The sequence below is a fragment of the Papio anubis genome, chromosome 10 (genome assembly GCF_008728515.1).
Source record: "Papio anubis isolate 15944 chromosome 10, Panubis1.0, whole genome shotgun sequence".
In the NCBI taxonomy this organism is placed as follows: Eukaryota; Metazoa; Chordata; class Mammalia; order Primates; family Cercopithecidae; genus Papio; species Papio anubis.
Genome location: NC_044985.1, coordinates 43,395,995 through 43,420,882, shown reverse-complemented (window position 1 = coordinate 43,420,882; position 24,888 = coordinate 43,395,995). Strand labels below are relative to the sequence as shown.

The 24,888-nt window shown below is 38.4% G+C and overlaps 1 protein-coding gene across 16 annotated transcripts in view; it reads right to left on the bottom strand.

The window, feature by feature from the left end:
• Nucleotides 1-24,888, bottom strand: part of MARCHF7 (membrane associated ring-CH-type finger 7) — a 58,009-nt gene that overhangs the window by 25,685 nt on the left and 7,436 nt on the right. For 14 of the 16 annotated variants that reach the window (XR_635451.3, XR_635452.3, XM_031651814.1 and 11 more), the window contains 2 exons: nucleotides 16,117-16,283; nucleotides 2,044-2,236 (listed from right to left, as the gene is read on the bottom strand). Coding sequence is in view for 14 of the 16 variants with exons in the window: in XM_031651814.1 (XP_031507674.1) it covers nucleotides 2,044-2,236; nucleotides 16,117-16,269 (346 nt within the window). In the remaining 2 variants the exon portion in view is untranslated. Of the gene's footprint in view, nucleotides 1-2,043; nucleotides 2,237-11,096; nucleotides 11,695-16,116; nucleotides 16,284-24,888 lie in introns of those variants that run through there. The other 2 variants (XM_017946565.3, XM_003907519.5) reach the window with 2 other exon arrangements.

The window sequence follows — 24,888 nt, the reverse complement described above, 5'->3', positions numbered from 1 at the left end:
TGGCACGATCTCAGCTCACAGCAACCTCCACCTTCTGGGTTCAAGTGATTCTCCTGCCTCAGCCTCCTGAGTAGCTGGGACTATAGGCATGCACCACCATGCCTGGCTAATTTTTGTATTTTCAGTGGAGATGGGGTTTCACCCTGTTGGCCAGGCTGGTCTCAAACTCCTGACCTCTGGTGATCCGCCCACCCCAGCCTCCCAAAGTGTTGGGATTACAGGCATGAGCCACAGCACCCGGCCTTATTGTTGTTTATTATGAGAATCCCCAGTTATGTAGTCATTATCAGAAACAAAATTCAGTAAAACATAAAATTATTCACAAATGAACTAATCACTTATAAAATTATTTCCTACTCTAAACATATTCTTCTCTAACACTAAAATCTACCCCATACATGATGTCAATGTCTCAGTCACTTCCCACAACATCTACCTATACATGATGTAAAATGATTACAGAACAAAAATGTAAATCTTGCCAAACATGGAGAATTTCACAAAAAAAGTCAATGAAAGTGATGCTGGAGAACTGCCAATATCAAAATCAAAGTCATCTGGAAAGGGAAGATGTCAACAATACAATTTTATCAGAATTATTTTTACTGCTACCACAGTTGGTTAATTTTTTATTCCAGAATTCTTAATTCTAAGAATTAAAGTATTGTTATAGTTATTGATATTTTATTAGACATGATTTCATTTAAAAGTAAATTAAACATTGTCTCAAACCTCTTTCCTTCACTATTTACCTCGAAATTTTGATTCTTTCTTCCCTAATCCTAGTAGTCTTAATAATTCCTCTTTATTAAGAGAAATGGCCCAGAGTATTTATAATGTTTTCACATAGCAGAAGAGAACAAAAATATCTCTGGCACAGTGGTGTTTGACTACAAAGTTATTAACAGTCTGCTCTTAGCCATCCCAACATTCTTAATATCCTTCAGATAGGCACGTCTTTCCCATGACATTCCAGATTATCAAAATAGACAGGAACTGCTTACATTACTTCAATTGGTAACACACAAACATTTAAAGAATTTTACCTCCAATTGTGTCATCACAAGTTTTGGCTCCTCTTAAACACTGGCACTGGCTAACATTTCATTTGAAGAGGAGTATGAGTGAGACGGTAGCCTCCTGACCTTTCAACAAAAGATCTTTTCAATGTGTGTGAAAAATATGTGTCTCAGTACAAAATACCAGGCATGACGCTTTATGGATAGATCATCCAAATCCCAGAGTGGTCAGTACCTTGCCCAATGCCACTCATCTAGCTAGAGAACTAAAACTGTGACTTTCTAATCCCTTGTCTAGAAATCCTACTAAAATACCACCATTTTTTTTTCTAACTCAAGAGTTTCCGTATTTGTTTTTTGTTTAAGAGACAGAGTCTTGCTCTGTCTACCAGGCCAGAGTGCACTGGCATGATCATAGCTCACCGTAACCTCAAACTCCTTGGGACCAAGCAATCCTCCAGCCTTAGCCCCTCAAGTGGCTGGGGAGTATAGGCATGCACCACCAGGCCCAGCTAATTGTTTTTTTTTTTTTGGTAGAAATAGGATCTCACTATGTTGTCTAGGCTGGCCTCAAACTCCTGGCCTCAAGAGATCATTCTGCCTTAGCCTCCGTATTTTCTGAAAATAAATATTATATACTACAATGTTTATCATTTACGTAAGACATGCTTAAGCAATATTTTAAACATGTATCAGTAGACTTAGCCTTCCTTGTAACAATTACAAAATATAACCAACAGAATACACACATTTACCAATTTGATGATCATAAAACACCAGCTATTCTAATTAAAATCTGCTAATATCCTGTTTATGTAGAATATCTATATCAACTTTATAAGAAAAATGCAGAAGAGTTAGTATCAGTTCTAGCATTAATTTAAACTAAGATTTTGGAAATTCCACTACATTTCTGACCCACTGTCTTCATATAAAATCTGCTTGCCTCATTCCAAAACTAAGAACAACTGTGTTACACCTAGGGAAAAATGGGCTTAAAATACCTACAGAAACATATTCTTACCTGATAACGTGTTTAAACCGTTTCCAACATTTCTCCCAGCTGAGGTAGTACAGTTTGTACAGGAAAGTTTAGGTCTTTTTGAATCATGATCCCGTTGCTGGTTCTGCGATCTTGAGCGTGCTCCCTGAGTTATCTCAGATTCACTATACCACGCAGATTGAAATGGTGACGCAGATGCTGATGCTGACGTAGACTGTAAGTTCAAAAAACTTTTTTAAACAACAAAAGGCTGCATTCAGTATTAAACTTAACCAACAATCCTCTAATAAATTCCTACAAGCATCAATTTTTCGACCACGTAGTTCTTTTTTTTTGAGACAGAGTCTTGCTCTGTTGCCCAGGCTGGAGTGAAGTGGGGCGATCTTGGCTCACTGTAACCTCCGCCTTCCGGGTTCAAGCAATTCTCCTGCCTCAGCCTCCTGAGTAGCTGGCATGACAGGTGCGCGCCACCACGCCCGGCTCACTTTTGTATTTTTAGTAGAGATGGGGTTTCACCATGTTGGTAAGGCTGGTCTCAAACTCCTGACCTCATGATCTGCCCGCCCTGGCCTCCCAAAATGCTGGGATTACAGGCATGAGCCTCTGTGCCCAGCCTCCACCATGTAGTTCTTCTTTAGACTTTGTTCCTTCTACCCACTTGTCCATTTACTATACACTACAATTGTACTTTTGCTGGGCTCTCAATCTGATGTAGAGTTAAGTACTTTTTTTTAACCGTATACAAACACTTGGTTATGAAACACTGAAGACCAAAAACTATAATCATTTTCCCTAATTTTTCAGTTTTTTTTCTTTTTGCAAATGAAATCTTTGTTGTACTGGTTTAATATTTCAATCTTTTGAGGAATACTAAGCTATAAAGAGATTGTGAATTACCCTACTATGAAAATCAGATTTTTCAACTAATAACAAATTTATCCTTGTTCTGATGCCTAGTTTCCAGAATATGGTCATACAACACTAATAACGGTATGCTCTAAAAAAAAAAAAAAATTCCTAACATCAGAAATTTCTTCATCAGTGAATCAACAACTAAAATAAGTACATATTTTAAAACTTGGCTCATGGTTTTCTCTTTTAACATATATGTACACAAAATAAAACTTGTAACACAAATATCACTGATAATGTACAAACTATTTTACTTCTCTCCAATTCTTTAATTTGTTAAGTTTACTCACTACAACGCATTAAAAAGGCGACAGTTTGTCTCCTTAAATATTTAGGTTTAAATGACAACATATTTCAACCACAATTATTGAAATTGTACTAGTCTTTTTACAAAAATGTTTCCATCACGGCAAAGTAATTACCTGGACACACACACACACACAGGACAGATAGACTAAAAAACATACACTTGGCATACAATCTCTCAATGGCTCAGAGACAGTAAGGATCTCTAAAATAAAAGTAATTTTTCAGTATATAAAAGAAAAATAATTTTTAAAAGCATGTTACCATAAGTATGTGGTAAATAGTTTATTGTGCTAAAGAACATTAAAATGAAACCAAATTATTTTAAGTGTTCTTCTGTTTAACAAAAGAGTTAAAATGGAATGCATCATGGGCCATAATTTCGGTCTATATTAATCTAAAATTCACATGATAAACACAAGAACCCAAAAAATGTGTTCCATCAAAGCTCTACAGTATAGGTAACAGATAAGTAAATAAATAATTATACTATAAATAAGTACTATAATAGTAGGTACAGTGAAAGTTTTACAGAAAGACCCTAAATATGTTTTAAGGACACAGGGAAAGAGTCAAAGAAGATAGTAACTGAAGTTCACAGGGTAGGTGAATGAAAAAAGACATTACAAATAGACAACATAAAAAGACGTATAAACCATTTACCATCAGATTTTTGTTGTTGTTGTTTTGAGACACAGTCTCACTCTGTTGCCCAGGCTGGAGTGCAGTGGCACAATCACAGCTCACTGCTGCCTTGATCTTCCCACCTCAGTCTCCAGAGTAGCTGGGACCACAGGCACATGTCATCATGGCTGGGTAATTTTTATTTTGTAGAGACAGGATCTCATCATGTTGCCCAGATGGTCTTGAATTCCTGGGCTCAAGCAATCTTCTGCCTTAGCGTCTCAAAGTGCTAGGATTACAGGTGTGAGTCACCACATCTGGCCTGGCTTTCTTCTAAGACATTACTATTTATACTTGACCTTCTATTATACTTCAATTATTAATTTTTAAATTTGCTTTTTATAGAGATAGGGTCCCACTACGTTGCCCAAGCTTGTTTTGAACTCTTGGGTTCAAGTGATCCTCCTGCCTCAGCCTCCCAAACAGCTGGGATTACAAGTCATGAGCCATTGCACCCAGCCAATTATGGTTCAATCATGAGAAACATATTGCATGCATTCAGGGGATATATTAGTTCATGGTAACACTGGAGAAGAAATTTTGAAAATAAAGTAGAAGGTGCGAGGCTGAAAAGGCAGGAAAGGGCTACATCAGGAATTCGCCCATCCTTTGCCTAGAGAATATTCTGTAAATTGAATATGGCATTTTTCAGCTTAGCACAAAGTTAAGTCTCACAAGCCTTCTGTACCTAATATTACAGACACCCAGTCGATGAACTGGAGCTAGCACAAGAAATGAAATTAATCTGATATTTCAGAATCAAACCATTTCATATGCCATTATCATCAAGGTATCAGGAACCTTATCCTGCAGGCCAGTGGTTCTAACACTTCTGGATTTCAGAGACCAAAACAAAAAATGTTTTAATTTAAAAATGAGAAAGAATTGTCACTTTTGTCCAGTAGGACATCATTATTTTTCTCATTTTGCAAAGACTTTATCATAAACTTACTGAATAGCACTTCTGCAAATATGATTTTGGGAACTAACAAAGGGCGGGATGAATCAGATCTGCTACTATATAGAAAGATTTTTAGAGGCATATGGAAGATGAAATAGATGAAATGAACAGAAAGTAAGAAAACCAATTAGGAAGCCATTAGAATATCAAGAAAGAAGTCCCTATGAAGTAAGTAATGGGAATAGAGAGCAATCATAAAACATAAAAATTCATCAGATGTAGGGCTGTGAGAAATAGAGAAAAAACAGGTTTTTGGTACTTTCTGCTGGTGAGATAAATTACTATGCCATTCATTAAAAATACTGATTATAGGGGAGCAGATTTAGATAATGAATTTCATTTGATTCTTGAATGCTGAAGTGTCCAAAGGCTTAAAGTGACACTCACTGTTCATTAAACAATGTTCATGACTCATGACAAAACATGTAGATTATATGGCTATATGCAAGACAAAAAATGTTAATATCAGCATATAGGTATACATATCAGTATACATAATGTCAGTATATAGGAGGAATATTTTGGAGTTTTGCTATTGGCTTAAGTTCAAAATCAAACCTCTTCCTGGTTCCTACAATCCAATTTTGTCCATATTTGTTCAAATATCCTCAGCCTGAAGCAATCAGTTTTTTTCCCTCGGAATTCTTTGAACAATTAAATAAAGTGTTAGATTCCTTTAACAATGTATTATCTCTTCTGCTGTCTACAACTACAGGCCAAATGAAATCAGGGAATAAGTCTGTCTTCAAAGTATACTGCCTTGGCCATAATGAATCCTTAAACAAGTGGTTTTGGGGTTGTTTTCACTTTTTGGCTATTATAAACTGCTGTTACGAACAACTGTAAATTTCTGTGTGGATGTATGTTTTCAATATTCTTGGGTGTAACTAATAGATCATGTAGTAACTTGATGCTTAATATTTGGAGGAATTACTATTTTTCCAACTATAGGTTGATGCTAATAGCTGTGATGGCGGCAGCAGCTCGTCTGGAGTGGCTGCCACAAAGATGCCAGCTGCAGCAGGGGAGGCATGGCAGGGTCTGTGTGCTCCCACCAGCAACAGGTGGGAGCCCTGATCACTTCCAAGTTGGTGGGGTAGGAGCCCTGTGCTCCCTGACCCAGCTGTGGCTGTAGACTTGGGTATCCCAGTGTCTCAGGGGTCTGAGAAGCCTCCCTTCCCCACCCTCCCCCCGGCTCCTGCTCAGATTTTGGAGCAAAGTTTTAGCCAAGCTTGTACGCTGTGTATGCACATGCTTGCGGCAGTGCCGACACATCAGCCCACTGCCACCTTGGCCCCCTCTGGACTTTGGGCACCAACAAGCACAGAGGGAGGCCAAGGGGGAACTGAGGGCGGCTTGGCATGGGTCTACAGGCATCCGTTGGCACAAACAGCCTGAGTGCCATGAACAGTAGCAGGAGGCAGACAAGCTCCTGGGTGAAAAGGGGCAGGTCCCCAGTGAAATTCTACCTTCAAGCCTGGGATGGTCTGAAGCCTGGAGGCTTGGCTGCCAGTTCCACGGACCGGAGTGAGACCTTATGGTGCTTATCTCAGGCCCACTCATTGCCTCCCATGGACCAATCAGCATGCACTTCCTCCCCTCTTGAAGCCCATGAAAATCTCAGACTCAGCCAGATGTCAGGCCCACTTCCCTGTGGATAGGAGCTACCCAGTCCTGTGTGGTCTCCTCTCCACTGAAAGCTACACACTCGTTGAGATGACCTGCCTGCGGAAAGGAGCCACCCACTTTGGTCTCCTGAGAGCTGTACTACTGCTCAATAAAGCCCCTCTTTGCCTTGCTAACCCTCCAATTGTCTGTGTACCTCATTCTTTCTGGACGTGGGACAAGAACTCAGGACCCGCCAAATGGTGGGACTCGAAGAGCTGTAATACAAACAGTACTGAAACACCCCTCCCTACCCCCGCTCACCATGCTGTGAGCGACAAGGAGAGAAGATCTCTGACCCTTCAGGGAGACCAGACCTAGGGGCTCCCTGAACCAGGTCTGTGACAACCTCTTTGGGGCTCTGTAGTTCCTGGTGTCTCCAAGCTTCCGGGTGCCACCGTGTTCCTCAGTGCCCACAGAAGCTGCTGCCTGTGGTACACCTGATCCACTCGCAGCCTCACAGGGCACCAGCGCCTAGAGCTGCCCGCCCCACTGCACCCAGTGTGCCTGGCTGTAAACAGTGGCCGGCCCCTGCGCTCACTTGCTCATGCACCCCTCGCCGATCCATGTCTGGCTCACCCTTGGCAGGCGTGGGATCCGAGCTGATAGCACGAGTCGAACAAAGCCTGCCAGTCCGAGTAGGCAGAACACACCTAGCAGGCCCGAGCAAAGGCTTCTAGCTGGAAAAGCAACACTCCAAGGATCCTGTGACAGCTGTACCATTTTATAATCCCATCAACATTGTATGAAGGTTCCAATTTCACCACCACTTACCAACACCTGTGATTGTCCACCTTTTTTTAAAATTTTGATACAGGGTCTCAGCTCTGTTGCCCAGGCTAGAATGCAGTGATGAAATCACAGATGACTGTGGCCTTGACTTCCTGGGACCAAGCAATCCTTCCACCTCGGCCTCCAGAACAGCTGAGACTACAGGCATGCAACACCATGCACAGCTAATTTTTAAATTATTTCTTTGTAGAGACTGGGTCTCACTATGTTGCACAGGTCTCAAATTCCTGGGTTCAAGCAATCCTCCCAGATTTGACCTCCCAACTCAGGCCTGGGATTAAAGGCATGAGTCACTGCGCCTAGCCTGTCCATCTTTTTTATTTTGGCTATGCTAGTGGGTGTTAAGTATCTCACTGTAGTTCTGACTTGCATTTCCCTAATGACTAATACTTTCTCATGTGCTTATCAGCCATTAATATATCTTTGGAAAAGTGTTTATTAAAGTCCTTTGCCCATTTGAAACTGGGTTATCTTTTTATTGTTGAGAAGTAAGAGTTCTTCATATATTCTGGATACAAGTCTCAGTATCCAGTAAGATATATGCTTTGCAAATATTTTCTCTCGTTCTGTGGATTGTCTTTTCACTCTCTTGGTATTGATGCACACAAATTTTAGTTTTCATGAAAACTAATTAATATTTTTTGCCTCCCAACTATGAGCATTCATATGACACTAGATGGAAGTAATTAAATTTACACTGGAGTTTCATAGAGTTTTCTTTCTTTTTCATTAACTTTCCAGTCTCTACCCAGACAGGTAACAGATTTGGCTCCCAGAGTAAATACTTTTCATCAGTTATTTCCAATTCAAAAGGCTATCTGTTATATGGTGAATTGTATGGTATGTGAATTATAACTTAATAAAATAAGGGGAGAGGTAGAAGGCTATCTAGCCCAACCAAAGTAGCTGAAATACTATATGGTGTATCTGAGAAATCATCAATAAGATAGCTTGGAGACTTAGTAGCTATAGGTACTCTATGCACAGTGAAAAGAAAATAACTTTCCAAGACTTTATATAACTAGCAGGCATCCAATTTTCATTTTATTTCTTTTTACCTTCATAATATTCATGCCACCTTTCCAACAACAGGTTTACTGGAAGTATAGTCAATGAAATCATTTACTATTAATATTGTATAAGTCAGTGTTTGCTTTCAGAAAATTATTTCTAAGGTTTTAAAATATTTTCCCAACACAAATGCCCTTAAAACAATGCAATTAAAAAAAAAAAAAACTTAAGGAGAAAATATTTGCAAATCATGTATCCAATAAGGAATTTAAATCTAGAATATATAAAGAACACTTACAACTCAGTAATAAGACAACCGTACTTTAAAGTGAGCAAAAGAGCTATTATAAATAGGCATTTCTGAAAAATGTACAGTAAATGGCCAATTAGCACATGAAAAGATGTACAACATCATTAGTCACCAAGGAAATCCAAATCAAAACCACAATGAAATACATACCACTTCATACCCATGGAGATGGCTAGAATCAGAAAGTAAGATAAGTGTTGGTGAGGATGTGGAGAGAATGGAATCCTCATACACACAAACGGGAATGTAAAATGATCTAGCCAGTTTGAAAACAGTATGGCAGTTCCTCAAATGATTGAACACAGAGGTTACGCATGACTCAGCAATTCCATTCCTTTCTTTTATGAGATACGGTCTCACTCTGGCCCAAGTAGTAGTGAAGTGGTGCCATCATAGCTCACTGAAGTCTCAACCTTCTGAGCTTAAGGGATCCTTTCATTTCAGCCTCCCCAAAAGTTAGGACTACAGGTGTGCACCACCACATCAGGCTAGTTTAAACAATTTTTTGTAGAGATGGGGTATCACTATGTTGCCTAGGCTGGTCTTGAACTGCTGGCCTTAAATACTCCTGACGTTTGGCCTCCCAAAGTGCTGGGATTACAGGCATGAGCCACCATGCCCGGCTCCATTCTTAGTACATACCAAATACAAGTGAAAACACAAGTCCACACAGAAACTTGCATATGAATGTCTACAGCAGCATTATTCATAATAGCCAAAAGGTAGAAACAACCCAAATGTCCATCAGAAAATAAATGGATAAACAAAATATGGCATGCCTATACAACGAAATAGTATTTGGCCACAAAAAAGAATAAAGTACGGACATATGCTACAACATAGATGAACACTGAAAATATGCTAAGTTAAAGAAGCTACCAACAAAAGACTACATAGTACCTGTTTCCCCTCATGTATATGAAAATCCAAAATAGGGAAATCTACAGATATAAAGTAGATTAATGGTTGCTTTGCATTGGTAGGGGAAGGGGGACTAGAGAAGTAGTGCAGCGATAACCATAATGGTTGTACAGCTGTGAATACACTGAAAACTACTGAACTTTAAATGGGCAAACTGTATGGTATGTAAAATTATAACTTAATAAAGTCATTTCTTAAAGAATTTTAAAGATACTTGCAAATTTACATCAATGTTATCCACTGGCAAATGATTAATCATTAAAAATCATGTAAAGCACAGGAACAGAAACTAGCCCAGAATGATATTCTTTTCCTGGGCTCCTCATTTCCATGAGTTAACGACTTGACTGTGAAGTGAATAAATTCTGCTTTGAAAAACTTCCAGAACAACACTACCTTCACCATGAGCAACAACTTAAGACTTTGAGCTCTTCCTTGTTTAAAATATTCATGTGATGGAGAGTACCCATCTCCACACCAATGCAGAAGAAATTCGTATCACTCCTCTGTACACTTTAAGACCAAATTGACAAGTTTTGTTTCCTCGGAGGAACGTTATATCTTTTTCTTCTTCAAACAGGGTCTTGTTCTATCACCTAAGCTGGAGTGCAATTGCATGATCAAGGGTCACTGCAACCTCAACCTCCTGGGCTCAAGCAAACTTCCTGCCTCAGCCTCCTGAGTAGCTGGGACTAAGACGTGTGCTACCATGCCTGGGTAATTTTTTTTTTTTTTTTTGTAGAGAGGGGGTCCCACTATGTCACCGAGGCTGGTCTCTAACTCCTGGCCACAAGTGACCCTCCCACCTTGGCCCCCCAAAGTGTTGAGATTAAAGGAGTGAGCCACCATGCCCAGTCTCTTTTTCTTATATGCAATACTCATTACAGAGCTAGTTGTGTTTTCCTGTGATCTTCTTGATAACCAAAATGAGAGCAAGTTTAACTTAAAAATGCTGCAGGGTTTATGTAATGCCTATCACTGTTACAATTCTGACCCACTCTCCATATTTATTACTCTCAGTATTCTGTATTTTTCCTTATCCTATTTTAAATTGTTTTCATTTTCTTGTTTAATTGTATATGCATCTATGTATTTATTTCCTTGAAAGCTACACTTGCATAAGGTAGATTTTTAAAAAATTAATGACCACTGGTTCTGCACTATGCAAAATATGCAATGGTACTGATCTCTATAGCAGTTATCTACAAACTAAAAAAAAGGTATCAATAACTTTAAAAAGCCCCTATAACCTTATAAAAAGCCTCCTTTTAAAATTATTTCCTATTAAAAGTAATCAAACTCTCAACAAAGCAAAACAGTCAGAACAAATACTAAACAGACTAGTGCTTCCTTAAAGTTACAGAAAAATATACCAAATCAACATAAAAATTTACATATTCACAAATAACCCATTTTTACTTTTAACAATATGAATTATAGAAATTAAATTTTCCTTTAAAAACATGGAATTATAGAAATTAAATCTTCCTTTAAAACGTAAATTTTGCTTACTGTCACTAAAGACGTAAGATGATCATAGTTTTCAATCATTCAAATTGTAATAAAAATTTAAAGATGGGATAGCAGAAGTAACAGCAAGATTAGTAACAGGTGAAGCGCAGCTTACAAATGGCTGAGAACTAAAAGATATTTAGGAAATCAACCGTTCGGAACTTAGAATCTACATTTTCCCAAAGAAACAATGCTATCCAGAGTCTTGGATTCTTAAGCTCAAGTATATTACATAATAATCACGTAACTGAGAGAAACCACCTATATTTCTAGATTTCAGAACCTTATAGATGAACTGACACAAATATTCGTCTTAACTAAAAACAGAAGTAAAAAAAGGTTCTATAAAATGTCAAGCACTATATTAGGTGTTCCCATAATAAGTCCATAACATAACTGAAATTGATATATCATGTCCTACCCCTGACCCTCTTTTCTCTGAAGCTTCAGATTTACCAAGTGCCTGAGAAAATGGAAGTTTTATGTCTCCAATAGTTGTGAGTTAAAACACTTCAATGATTTTTTTTTTTTAATGTTGCCTCTGGCCAGGTGTGGTAGCTCATGACTGTAATCCCAGCACTTTCGGAGGGTGAGGCAGGAAGACTGCTTGATCTCCCAAGTTCGAGACCAGCCTGGGTAAAATAGTGAGACTTACACTATAAATAAAAACAGACTTACAACAGATAGACTTACAACAGAAAAATAAAATACTGGCCAGGCATGATGATTCGCATCTACAAAAAATTTAAAAATCAGCACAGTGTGGTGCGCACACTTATATTCTCAAGCTACTCAGGAGGCTGAGGTAGGAGGACTGCTTAAGCCCAGGAGGCAGAGGCTTCAGTGAGCTGAGATCAGTGCCACTACACTCCAACCTGGGTGAGTGTGAGACCCTGTCTCAAAAACTAAAAAATTTTAAAACGCTCCCTTTGACATTGAGTAGTCTTAACAATGCTAAATAAAACTAAACATACTACACGTAATTTAATATTTGGATAAATTATACCATTCCCTACAGATATTACCTTAAACCAATGTAAAGCCAGGAAATAATAATGGTAACAGCAAGTTAACAATAAAAATAATTATAAATAAAAATAACAATTATAAATAGTTATAATTAGTAATACCTGAACCCTTATACTATGTTCTAGGCACTGTTCCAAGTGCTTCACATGTATTCTTTCTTTCAATTAATCTTAACAATATGATGAACAATCTTGTTCATCTTACATCTCACATATAGATGTGGCTGTATGAAGAAACCACTATCACTATCACCATTTTACAGAAGAAAAAACAGATAAATAAAATACTGGCCAGGCAAGATGGCTTGCATCTGTAATCCCATCACTTTGGGAGGCTGAGGTGGGAGGACTGCTGGAGGCCAGGAGTTTGAGTCCAGCCTGGGCAGCATATCAAGATCCCATCTCTACAAGAAAAATTTTTTTAAAAATTAGCCACATATGTGTATGTGTTGGGGGGATGGGGGTGGGGGAGGGTATGCACCTGTAGTCCCAGCTACTCAGGAGGCTGAAGCAGGAGGATCGCTTGTGCCCAGAAAGTTGTGGCTGTGCTAAGTCATGATTGCTCAACTACACCACAAGCTGGGTGACAGAGCAGGACCCCGTCTCTTAAAAAAAAAAACAAAAAACAAAAACAAAAAAGTGAAACACTTTGTTTAAGAACATAGGAGTTTCAATTTTGAAATCAAAACTAAAAAAGCAAAGGAGGCTAAAAATGGTTGAATTATGGTTGAAACTGCTCCCATACCATTAAAAAGAAAAAAGCGATTAAAAAACTGATTGTAAGCAACTTAAAGCAACTAAAAAGCATTAAGAAAATCCCTAAAATTTATAAAAATAATTTATCTTAAGAATCAATAAACATTTAAAATATTCTACTTGGTTTGGTTTTTGGGTGTTTGCAAGTAATTTCTGAATTTTACTTGGATAGTTAAAGACATTAAAATTTTGGAACAGAATGAAATCAACACTAATATGTTACTACAACCAACATTTAGGTGGGGTCATTTTGAAGTCATTAACATGGAATTTTTTTTTTTTTTTTTTTGAGACAGAGTCTCACTCTGTTGCTCAGGCTGGAGTGCAGTGGTGCAATCTCAGCTCACTGCAAGCTCCAGCCTCCTGGGTTCAACACCATTCTCCTCTCAGCTTCCCGAGTGGCTGGGACTACAGGCGCCCTCCACCACACCTGGCTAATTTTTTGTATTTTTAGTGGAGACGGGGTTTCACCATGTTGGCCAGGATGGTCTTGATCTCCTGACCTTGTGATCTGCCCGCCTTGGCCTCCCAAAGTGCTGGGATTACAGACGTGAACCACTGTGCCCGGCCAACATTTAAATGGTTTTTTTAAAAAAATGCTGCTATTTGTTTAACATAATAAGAATTGACTTTTTTTTTTTTTTTTTTTTTGAGACGGAGTTTCACTCTTGTTGCCCACGCTGGAGTGCAATGGCACAATCTCGGCTCACCGCAACCTCCGCCTCCTGGGTTCAAGTGATTCTCCTGCCTCAGCCTCCTGAGTAGCTAGGACTACAGGCATGTGCCACCACACCCAGCTAACTTTTTAGTAGCGATAGGGTTTCTCCACGTTGGTTAGGCTGGTCTTGCACTCCCGACCTCAGGTGATCCACCCGCTGTGGCCTCCCAACTGCTGGGATTACAGTTGTGAGCCACCACGCCTGACCAGAAATGGACTGTTTTTGAATAATCTACAACATTAAGAACAAGTTAGAAGAAACAGTTTGAAACAGTCATATCTTAAGGAGAATGTCAATAAAGATACTAAATATATTCAGGACTTTAGCACCTACACTATTATTATTATTATAACAATTATAAAAAACAAATACAGCAGTAGTTAACGTTTATATAGTGTTTACCATATGCCAGGTACTATTATCATTTAACATACAGCATTGTCATGTAACTGTAACAACTGGATAAAGTAGGTGATACTAAGTCAAAAAGATGTCAGCCAGGTGCAGTGGCTCACACCTGCAATCCCAGCACTCTGGGAGGGAAGGATGGGCAGAATGGTTGAGCCCAGGAGTGTAAGACCTGCCTGGGCAACATAGTGAAACTCCACCTCTTCAAAAAAACACAAAAATTAGCTAGGCATGGTGGCACATGCCTGCAGTCCTAGCTGCTGGGGGAGAGGCTGAGGTGAGAGGATCACTTGAGCCTGGGAGGTCCAGGCTGCAGTGAGTCGTGATTGCACCACTCACTCCATCCTGGGTAACAGAGTGAGATCCTGTCTCAAAAAAAAAGAAACAAACACTCAAAAACAATCACAACAGAAAAAGATGTCAATAGTTAGTAAGTCATGAAACATGACTCCTCTCTAGGCAGTACAGTCTGGTTTCAAAGTTTGTCTTCCTCATTAATAAGCTATATATATTTTTAAAAGTAGACAAAAATTAGTAGACAAAATTTTACGAATACGGGAAAATACAATTCTGTGCTCTTTATATGTCACCATGATATTTCTATAAAAGGCAAAATATATGATTCTACACCTCTAGGAATCATAAACTTGTCTAGCAGCAGAAAATGTACAATATCAATTGGCATTTAAAATGAGACCAGGTTCCACTGAGCTGGAGTTTAAAATAAAACAGAGACCAGGTAAACAGTTCATATAGTCAATTAAGAAATGGGTAGCAGATATGGGCATTTTCTCTTTCTTTTTCTTTTTTTTTTTTACTTCAGTCTTGCTCTGAATATCTTACAGAATGCTTACTACTGTGTAGGAACATTTTTATGAGACTCTGTCATATATCAGATCATATAACATATAAATATATGAATACTTAATACAAACAGAAATTTTCAAAGGATTCTTTTAGATTACCTCAAGATCAGACTTTTGCAAATCAAACATTAATTATAACATTCAGCCAAAAATGCAATGAGCTTAAATTTGTTACAATGATAAGCCATTTCAAAATCCAAAGAACTAGTCAGGCATGGTGGTGTGTGCCTATAATCTCAGTTACTCAGGAGACTGAGGTGAGAGGATCATTTGAGCCAGAGTTTGAGACCAGTCTGGGCAACATAGCAAGACCCTGTTTCAAACAAAATGAAACGAAAAGCTTGTCTCCTAACGAAAACTAGCTACATAAGAGTAGATGGACATACCAACATAAACTCATTATTCACCATAAAAATCAAATTTAAAAATTCATGTAAAAGACTTAGAACTTTCATAACAAGATAACCTGTTAATTTAAAAATCACTCAACATTCAAAGCAAAATATTTAGAAGTTGTAATCTCAAAGAAAAACACTTAACATTTGTTATTTCACCACTGCTTTGTGTATATGCCGAGAAAAGTCAGATGAATGAGTGTGATTTTAGAGGAAAAGGAGGTACAGTTTTTGTTCCTCCGACAAATCCATTCACATTGATTGACCAGTTTAAATTTATACTTAAAATTGATACTTCTGTTTATATGTACAAAGTTTTCCAAGTCTTTGGAAAGCTTTTTTTTTTTTTTTGAGATGGAGTCTCACACTGTCACCCAGGCTGGAGTGCAGTCTCATGATCTCAGCTCACTGCAACCTCCACCTCGGGGTTCAAGCAATCCTCCCACCTCAGCCTCCCAAGTAGCTGGGATTACAGGCGTGTGCCACCACGCCAAGCAAATTTTTTTGTATTTTTAGTTGAGACGGGGTGTCGCCATGTTAGCCAGGCTGGTCTCGAACTCCTGACCTCAAATGATCTGCCAGTCTCAGTCTGCCAAAGTGCTGGGATTACAGGCATGAGCCACTGTTCCCAGCCCAAATGTATGATTTTATATGAGGTTACAATCTGTTATTCATAATTCTGAAGTCTAAAAAGTTTGAAAAATTATTATTCATTTTGCTACATATATATTGGTTTTGATTACAGGATGCCTCAGATCCAGCTACTACATTTAAAAAATACCCTCAAAAGAGTGGCCCTAGGGATTTTGAAAAAGGCTGTATACATATATTCCAAATAAAAATGTTACCTGATATTCAGAATCCAATCTAAATGAAGAGTCTCTTGAGTGATAGGTATCATTTAAACTACTTCCTCTACTTCCAGACATCATCCTAGTACTTAAGGAGCTGGAGGGTTGAACAGAAATTCTTCTTGGAATCCTTGAAGGTTTAGATTCCATTCTTACAGATTTTTCTGTGAAATGAAAATTTTCATTAATTGCCTTTGGGAAAACATGAAAGCCTTTAATGTTTAATCCTCCTTAATCATTAGCTCAAATAAAAAATTAACTATACAAATTAACCATATCTGACAAGGTAAATTGTGAAATGATCACCACTTCTCTTCCACAAAGCAGAAGTTCATCAAAGGTTTTCTACCGTCCGTTAAAGGAAGCAAACAAACATGATAAAAGTGGAATGAAGCACTCTGAAGTCTGTTGTTTCCAAAATCTGGCTCTTTTCCTTACTCAATTTTGTCTATTACATATTCTACATGAATCTGTCCTTGACTCTCTTGGTATTCTCTATTTTTAGTGTTCAATGCTCATACCTGTTGTACTATTTGTATACCCTTTAACACAATGTTCTCACAAACCTTTGTATGTGCCTGGAAAGTCTATACATTACCCACCCAATTCTTGGTCACTGGTTTAAACACAAGTACCTTTCTTCTCTGCATATGTTTCTATTTCATACATACTTTTCATACTACTATGCATTTTAATTTGTTTACCTTTCTATTTCCCCATCTCAACAATGAATTTTCTAGGTCAGAATCATTTAAAGTATTTTAAAATCACTGCCTGGGATATGAATGAACTTTCTTTTTATTTACCACTCACAGTAGGATCTCTTAATTATAACAAAAATAATAGCAACAGCTGATATTTATTAAGTATTATATGCACGGTCTGACAGTAAGGACCTTCTGATTAACTGTTAGTTCACTGAATCTGCAGACCAACCCTGTGAGACAGGTACTCTATTATCTCCACTTTATAAATAAGAAAACAGGCACAGAGAGTTTAAGCAATTTGTACGTGATCACAGAGCTAATAAAGTGTTTCTCAAAATGTTTCCAAAGACTGTTTATGGTACCGCTGGAAAATGATACTTAAAGTAAAAAAGTCAATCTATAAATCTACACATAGGGTATGATTCTATTAATGCAAATAAAATGAATAAAACTTCTAAGAAAAAAAAACCAAAATGCTAAATTTATTTTGTGGAACTGAGTGCTTTCCACTTTATAGATTAATAATTTCCAACTTTTCCTTACTAAACATTTCCAAACCCAGGACAAAAATAATGATTACCCATGCCTGATTATTAAATATATATAAATGGAATCATACAATAAGTACTCTTTTGTATCCAGCTTCATTTGCTCAACATTATATTTGTGAGATTCATCTGTGTTGTTGCATGCAGTTTTAAGTTCACTCTAATTTCTTTACATAGCATTCCACTATATGAATGCACACAATTTATTTTTCCATTCTACCATGAACGTACGCTATATTGTTTCCATTTGGGAGCTGTAATAGTGCTACTATAAAGACATTACTACTTTTTTTTTCTGAGACAGAGTCTTGCTCTGTCGCCCAGGCTAGAGTGAAGTGGCACGATCTCCGCTCACTGCAAGCTCCACCTCCCGGGTTCATGCCATTCTCCGGCCTCAGCCTCCACAGGAGCTGGGACTACAGGCGCCTGCCAAAACATTCGGCTAATTTTGTGTATTTTTAGTAGAGACGGGATTTCACCATGTTAGCCAGGATGGTCTCGATCTCCTGACTTTGTGATCTGCCCGCCTCGGCCTCCCAAGGTGCTGGGATTAGAGGCATGAGCCACCGTGCCTGGCCTTAAAAAGATTTTAAAATATTCTGAGGCAAGGATTTACAAGGCCTCTGACTGTATCTCATATAAGTGGAATCATACAATATTTGTCTTTTCATGATTGGCTTATTTCCCTTATCCTAACGTCCTCAAAGTTCATCTATATTGTACCATATGCCAGAATTTCCTTCCTTTTTATGGCTGAACATTATTGCATTGTATGCATAGTATGCATAGTCATGCATCACTCAAGAACAGGAATACATTCTAAGAAATGCATCTATAGGTGATTTCGTCACTGTGCAAAAATAACTGTGTATATACACAAACCTGAATGGTATACTCTAATACCTGGATTATATGGTATAACCTATTGTTTCTAGACAGCAAACCTGTATAGCATGCGACTGTACTGAATACTGTAGACAACTGTAATACAATGGTAAGTATTTATATATCTAAACACAGAAAAGATACATTAAAAATAATTAAGAATAGTCAAATCATAGAGAAAGAAGATTGGTGGTTGGCGGGGGATGGGGAGCTGTTTAATGAGTGTGAAATTTTGGTTTTACAAGATGAAAAGAGTTATGGAGATAGATGTTAGTGATGCTTGCACAACATTATGAATGTATCCAATAATCCTGAATTGTACACCAACATGGCTGAGATGGTAAAATTTATGTTCTCTGTATTTTATCACAAAAAAATAACAGATTGGGGGGATGGTGCATGTGGTCAGACAGCAAGCTGTTGAATTAACACCTGTATCTGGAGCAGCGGAACCTCAGATTCTTCCCCAGTTCCATTCCCCTAAAGATAGAATATTTATTCTCTGGAGAATAAAGATTTCCTAGATAATACTCTTGTGTCCTCCACGCCTCCCATCTCCCACACACGACGTACAATCACCTCTGCAGGAGTTTAGACATGGGTCAGTCTAAGGAATAAAAGAAAATTTATACACTGAATATTGAGACCCAAAGACTCTTTCATGGTCCTGTTTCTACAATGCCGTCAGGAGACTAAGGGATTCTACTCTTGGATCACCAAACACCAGTGACAAGATTTCTGAATGTCATTTGCAATGTCTTCACTTCAATAGCTAGCCTTTCACTAAACCATTCTATCCTACAGCAAAGGCTGCTAGTCACCAAGAGTTTCTCATCAGGACTTTTAGTGCTTCCCTCTAACTGACAAACATCAAGGACTACCATGTAATCAAGGAAGGCCTCCAATACGAAAGAAGGACCAAAGTAAACAATAGTAACAACAAAACTTTAAGATGCTGCAGGGAGAGGAAAGTTTGGGGGAAAGGGGCTTATTTCTATCCTCACAGAGATCAAATAACATTCATTCATTGGGACGAAATGTTTGCCATCTACCCATCTGACAAAGGGCTAATATCCAGAACCTACAAAGAACTTAAACAAATTTTATAAGGAAAAAATCAAACAACCCCATCAAAAAGTGGGCGAAGGATATGAACAGACACTTCTCAAAAGAAGACATTTATGCAGCCGACACATAAAAAATGCTCATCATCACTGGTCATCAGAGAAATGCAAATCAAAACCATAATGAGATACCATCTCACACCAGTTAGAATGGTGATCATTAAAAAGTCAGGAAACAACAGGTGCTGGAGAGGATGTGGAGAAATAGGAACACTTTTACACTGTTGGTGGGACTGTAAACTAGTTCAACCATTGTAGAAGACAGTGTGGCAATTCCTCAAGGATCTAGAACTGGAAATACCATTTGACCCAGTCATCCCATTATGCAAAGGATTAGACCCAAAGGATTATAAATCATGCTATTATAAAGACACATGCACAAGTATGTTTATTGCTGCACTATTCACAATAGCAAAGACTTGGAATCAACCCAAATGTCCATCAATGATAGATTACATTAAGAAAATGTGGCACATAAACACCATGGAATACTATGCAGCCATAAAAAAGGATGAGTTCATGTACTTTGTAGGAACATGGATGAAGCTGGACACCATCATTCTGAGCAAACTGTTGCAAGGACAGAAAACCAAACACCGTATGTTCTCACTTACAGGTGGGAATTGAACAATGAGAACACTTGGACACAGGGCAGGGAACATCACATACTGGGGCCTGTCGTAGGGTGGGGGGAGGGGGGAAGGATGGCATTAAGAGAAATACCTATTGTAAATGACAAGTTAATGGGTGCAGCACACCAACATGGCACATGTATACATATGTAACAAACCTGCAAGTTGTGCACATGTACCCTAGAACTTAAAGTACATAAAAAAATTCATTCATGAAATAAGAACAGGATGGGTGAGAATACAAAGACAGCATAATCAAGAGCTTATGGAAATTCAAAATGCCATATACTTGTTAAAATGAGATACACTGAAATAAATTCAACATAAGGATTGGGAGTAAGCTGCAGAAACCTCCTGGAAAGCAGAACCAAAACAAATAGCAAATGTAACATGAAAATAATTATCCAAAGTTATCATTTGACTGTGGTTACAGAAAAAGGAAATATAGAGAAAATTACCAAATAAACTTTTCTAGAAACGAAGAACAGAACTCTCCAAATTGAAAGGGCTCAACACTACGTAAGAAAAAAGACCAACACTAAGCACAATATATCACCGTGAAACTGCAGAAACCAGAAGTAATGGAAAGATCCTGTAAGTTACTAGAATGGAAAAAATGGGTCACATACAAAGAGAATGTAATCAGAATGGCTTAACAGCAACAATAAAGACTTAAGACAATGAAATAATGCTTATAATACTGAGAAAAATGTTTAGCCTTGAATTCCAATCTAGCAAGTAAATTTGAAGTGGAGAACAGAACATGTTTTCAGACATGGAAGGTCTCAACAAAACAAAAAGACCAAAAACACAACCAGATGAAGCTAAATGAAAAGCATGTCCTAGAAATAAGGGAGTGTGAGGCAGGAAATAACAAGATACGAAACTCAGGAAGGAGCAATAAAGGGGAAGTTAAGGAGGATGGTATGCAGAAAGCACGGGAAGCAAACAATTCAGACTGGAGCAGGACCTCAGGTAGCAGAAGTTCTAAGGAAAAAAAAAAGCATCACATGGAAACTATATCTCATTGGCATGTGGTAGAGATGATGGTATAACTAGAAAAAAGAAGGTAATTTTAAGAATTAATTTTTTAACTTGGAAAAACTTAGCTGTTCATGAAAGGAGGCATGATTGTACTAGGTGAGCTCTTTAATATTTATATACTCATAATAATGTAAATACAGACTACTGAATCAATTTGTTACATATTGTGAGATGGAAGTGGGCAGTGGGAAATAAGAATGGTAGGAAACAATGAAAAACCATGAAATAACCATATAAGCACCCTGTTTAGAAAAATGAAAGTATGTAAGTCCTAAAAAAAATAGTAAATAGTAGTGGGGCACTGCCTTTGCAAAGTGGGACTAGAGATGGGGTAAAGGGTAAGGAAAAGGACTGCTCTTTTCCTTAGAAGCAGGATGACCATATTTCCCTATTTGCCCAGAACAGTCCTAGTTTATGTGCTGAAAAATTCTAATTTATGCTTATTATCCCAGAAAAATTATTAGTAGTGCCTATGCTGTCTCTTAAAAGTGGCCTCATTTGGATGATAAAGCTTATGGTCACCTAAATTATAAATCTTTTCTACCATCGGCTTTTTACAAACTATATACGTATTTGGTAAGTCGATACAAAATACTTCATTAAAATAAGAGGTAAATCCTGAACTGGAAATTTAAAAAGGCATTCATTAGGGGAAAGAATATTAATGGTTAAACATTGACAATGCAAAAGCCCACGAACAATTTAACAAGTAGCAGATGTGGTATTTTATCAAGGTAGCTAAGAAGACACTAAAGGTATACGCAATCTGAGAATTTTTAGGAAACAAAATGCTTTAAAAGACATACGCCAATATTAAGTTCTACGACAATAGTGCTTCCTAATAATACCTCTCATGGTTTACTCTGACTACATTTATACCCAGTTCTTACTTGTAGAACTAAACTAACCTAGTAGGAAATCTGCTTAAAACAAACCTCCTTGGGAGAAGGCAAAGAGGCAGAGTCCTCTGAGAGAGATAATTTGATACTGTATGAAACTATTTTTGGCAACTCCTCCACATAAATTGATTGAATTTTGACAATGTAGGTGTTACAGGAAAACTTACGTAATTTGGTTGCGTAAGTTGTAGGTCAAAAGCACAAAATATAGTGAAAAACAAAAATGTGCAGTCCTTGAGAAACTTCTATCGAATCACTTAGAAGGTTCTAAGATGCATCTTTTTAAGTTCATTCATTCATTTAACCAAGTTTTTTGGATACTCATGCACTAAGCACAGTAATTAATACTCAGTAAGCGAATGAGGTAGGGGGATAACACTAAACATTCTGAGATGGTGCCTGTAAAGAAACTGTAGTCTAATAGGGAACAAACTACACAAATAATTACATAACTTCAATAGCTCTAAGTGCTACAAAGGAAAAGGTATATAGGCCGGGTGTGGTGGCTCACAACTGTAATCTCAGCACTTTGGGAGGCCGAGGTGGATCACTTGAGGCCAGAAGTTCGAGATCAGCCTGGCAAACACAGTGAAACCCTGTCTCTACTAAAAATACAAGTTAGCCAGGTGTGGTGGCACGCGCCTGTGATCCCAGCTACTCAGGAAGCTGAGGCACAAGAATCACTTGAAGCCGGGAGGTGGAGGTTGCAGTGAGCTAACATCAGGCCACTGCACACCAGCCTGGGCAACAGAGAAAAGACTGTCTCAAAAACAAAAAAAAAAAAAGAAAAAGGTATAAGCAAGAGCAGACCAGTGGAAAGAGGCATTTGAAGCTTAATGTTTTAAACCAAGACTTAAAAACAGTGCAAAAAAAGTTCACACATACACTCTTTCTTCAATGGTCAATGAAATGGTCTTTCCTTCTGTCACTATATCACGTTTTTTAAAATTCAGATTTCATTTCAGAGCTGGACAGTTAGGCTATCTTTCTGTCCGGTAATAAGAAACTTATGACCAGGGCTGATTGCAGGTATGGGCTCTGAGCTTCATTAAAAGTTTTGCAACTGCCATAGTGAAGTACGCCTCACTGAAGTCCCAGTCATGATAGATCCACTAGAATTTTATGCTCATATTCCTCATTAACAAGACTATGACTGAGGAAGGCAAGGCACTGACAAGAGGCTACACTTTCTATTCTCCAGAATTGGTACTGAGTGTGTAAGGAATGCAATTAGCTACAAAGCCACAAAAAAAATCGTATGATTAGTATTTGAGATTTTTCACTTATTGAACTTTTTGACTTGTGAGATGAAAGTTTCTGGATGAAGATTCTCTGAAGCTGATAATGCAGCTGCTAGTTTACCTAATAAGACATACTTTTACTCTGTTAAGTATGCCTTCACCTTAAGGCATTTTAATAGTGGCTGACACAGCAACAAGAGTAAAAAACCTGTATTCATACCAATTCAACAATTTCTGTAGTCCGTCTGTATCTCAAAAACCTGTGGGCTTGCTTTAGCTACGAAAAAAATGAACTGTTTTTTAAATGGGTGACTCCACTCCTCTGGGCATCCTAAGAAACTCTGAAGAAATCCAGGACATAAACAAGGTAAGGACTCTTAACAGGCCACCTCCTCACAATAAGGTGGACTCCAAAAGACCACAACCTCAGATTAAGAGTTAAGCTATTAGGCCAGGCGCAGTGGCTCATGCCTGTAATCCCAGCACTTTGGGAGGCCGAGGAGGGCAGATCACAAGGTCAGGAGTTTGAGACCAGCCTGGCCAATGTGGCGAAACCGTCTCTACCAAAAATACAAAAAAAAAAAAAAAAAATAGCTGTGCGTGGTGGCTCGCATCTGTAATCTCAGCTAACCCAGAGACTAAGGCGGGAGAACTGCTTGAATCTGGGAGGCAGAGGTTGCAGTGAGCCAAGATCATGCCACTGAACCCCAGCCTGAGCAACACAGCAGGACTCCGTCTTGAGGGGTGGGGGAAAGCGTTAAGCTATTAATAGAAGTAAACCAGCTCTTGTGCAAATTTGCAGCCCAAGTTAATGTTGCCTGCTTGGTAAATGGAAGTTCAAATCCTGAATTTGGTTTAAGGTGGTCCCAATTCAGTAATCCACCAGGAACATGGCAGAAGCCAACATAAATCTTGCTAGAGGAATATGCCTTCATGCTAACTTTCAAATTATTTCTACAAGTAATTTTTCAAGTATAACGAACAAAGGATAACTAAGTATACAGCAAAATAAGATACCACAAACAAGGTCTTCGAGACACGAGATGAGAGAAAAAAATGGAGTAGCAAAACATCAACTCAAGCATTTTAGGCAGATTATAAAACTATGCTTTGTGTGTTTAAATAAAGAGAAGTTTGAAAAATACAGGCAAGCAACAGGAAACTGCAATAAGAGCACTTTTTAACAAATACACAATAGCCATAATATAAACAATACTACGAGGATAGGACACCCAAAATGGAAGACATTATGTAAGATAATTGGCCTCGACTCCAGAAATCCTCCATGGCTGGGTGTGGTGGCTCATGCCTGTAATCCCAGCACTTTGGGAGGCGAGGCAGGAGGATCACGAAGTCATGAGTTCAAGATCAGCCTGGCCAATATGGTGAAACTCCATCTCTACTCAGAACACAAAAACTAGCGGGGCATGGTGTCACGTGCCTGTAATCCTAGCTACCTGGGAGGCTGAGGCAGGAGAATCGCTTGAATCCAGGAGGTGGAAGTTGCAGTGAGCCGAGATCACACCACTGCACTCCAGCCTGGGCAACAGAGCAAGACTCTGTCTTGGGTTGGGGTGGGGGGAACTCCTCCAATATTCTTGGCCTCATACTAAGCACTACGCAGTGGCAGTCCACTACTGGAATACTCTGAGGGTAAATAAAGCAATGATAAAGCTCACACCCATCTCA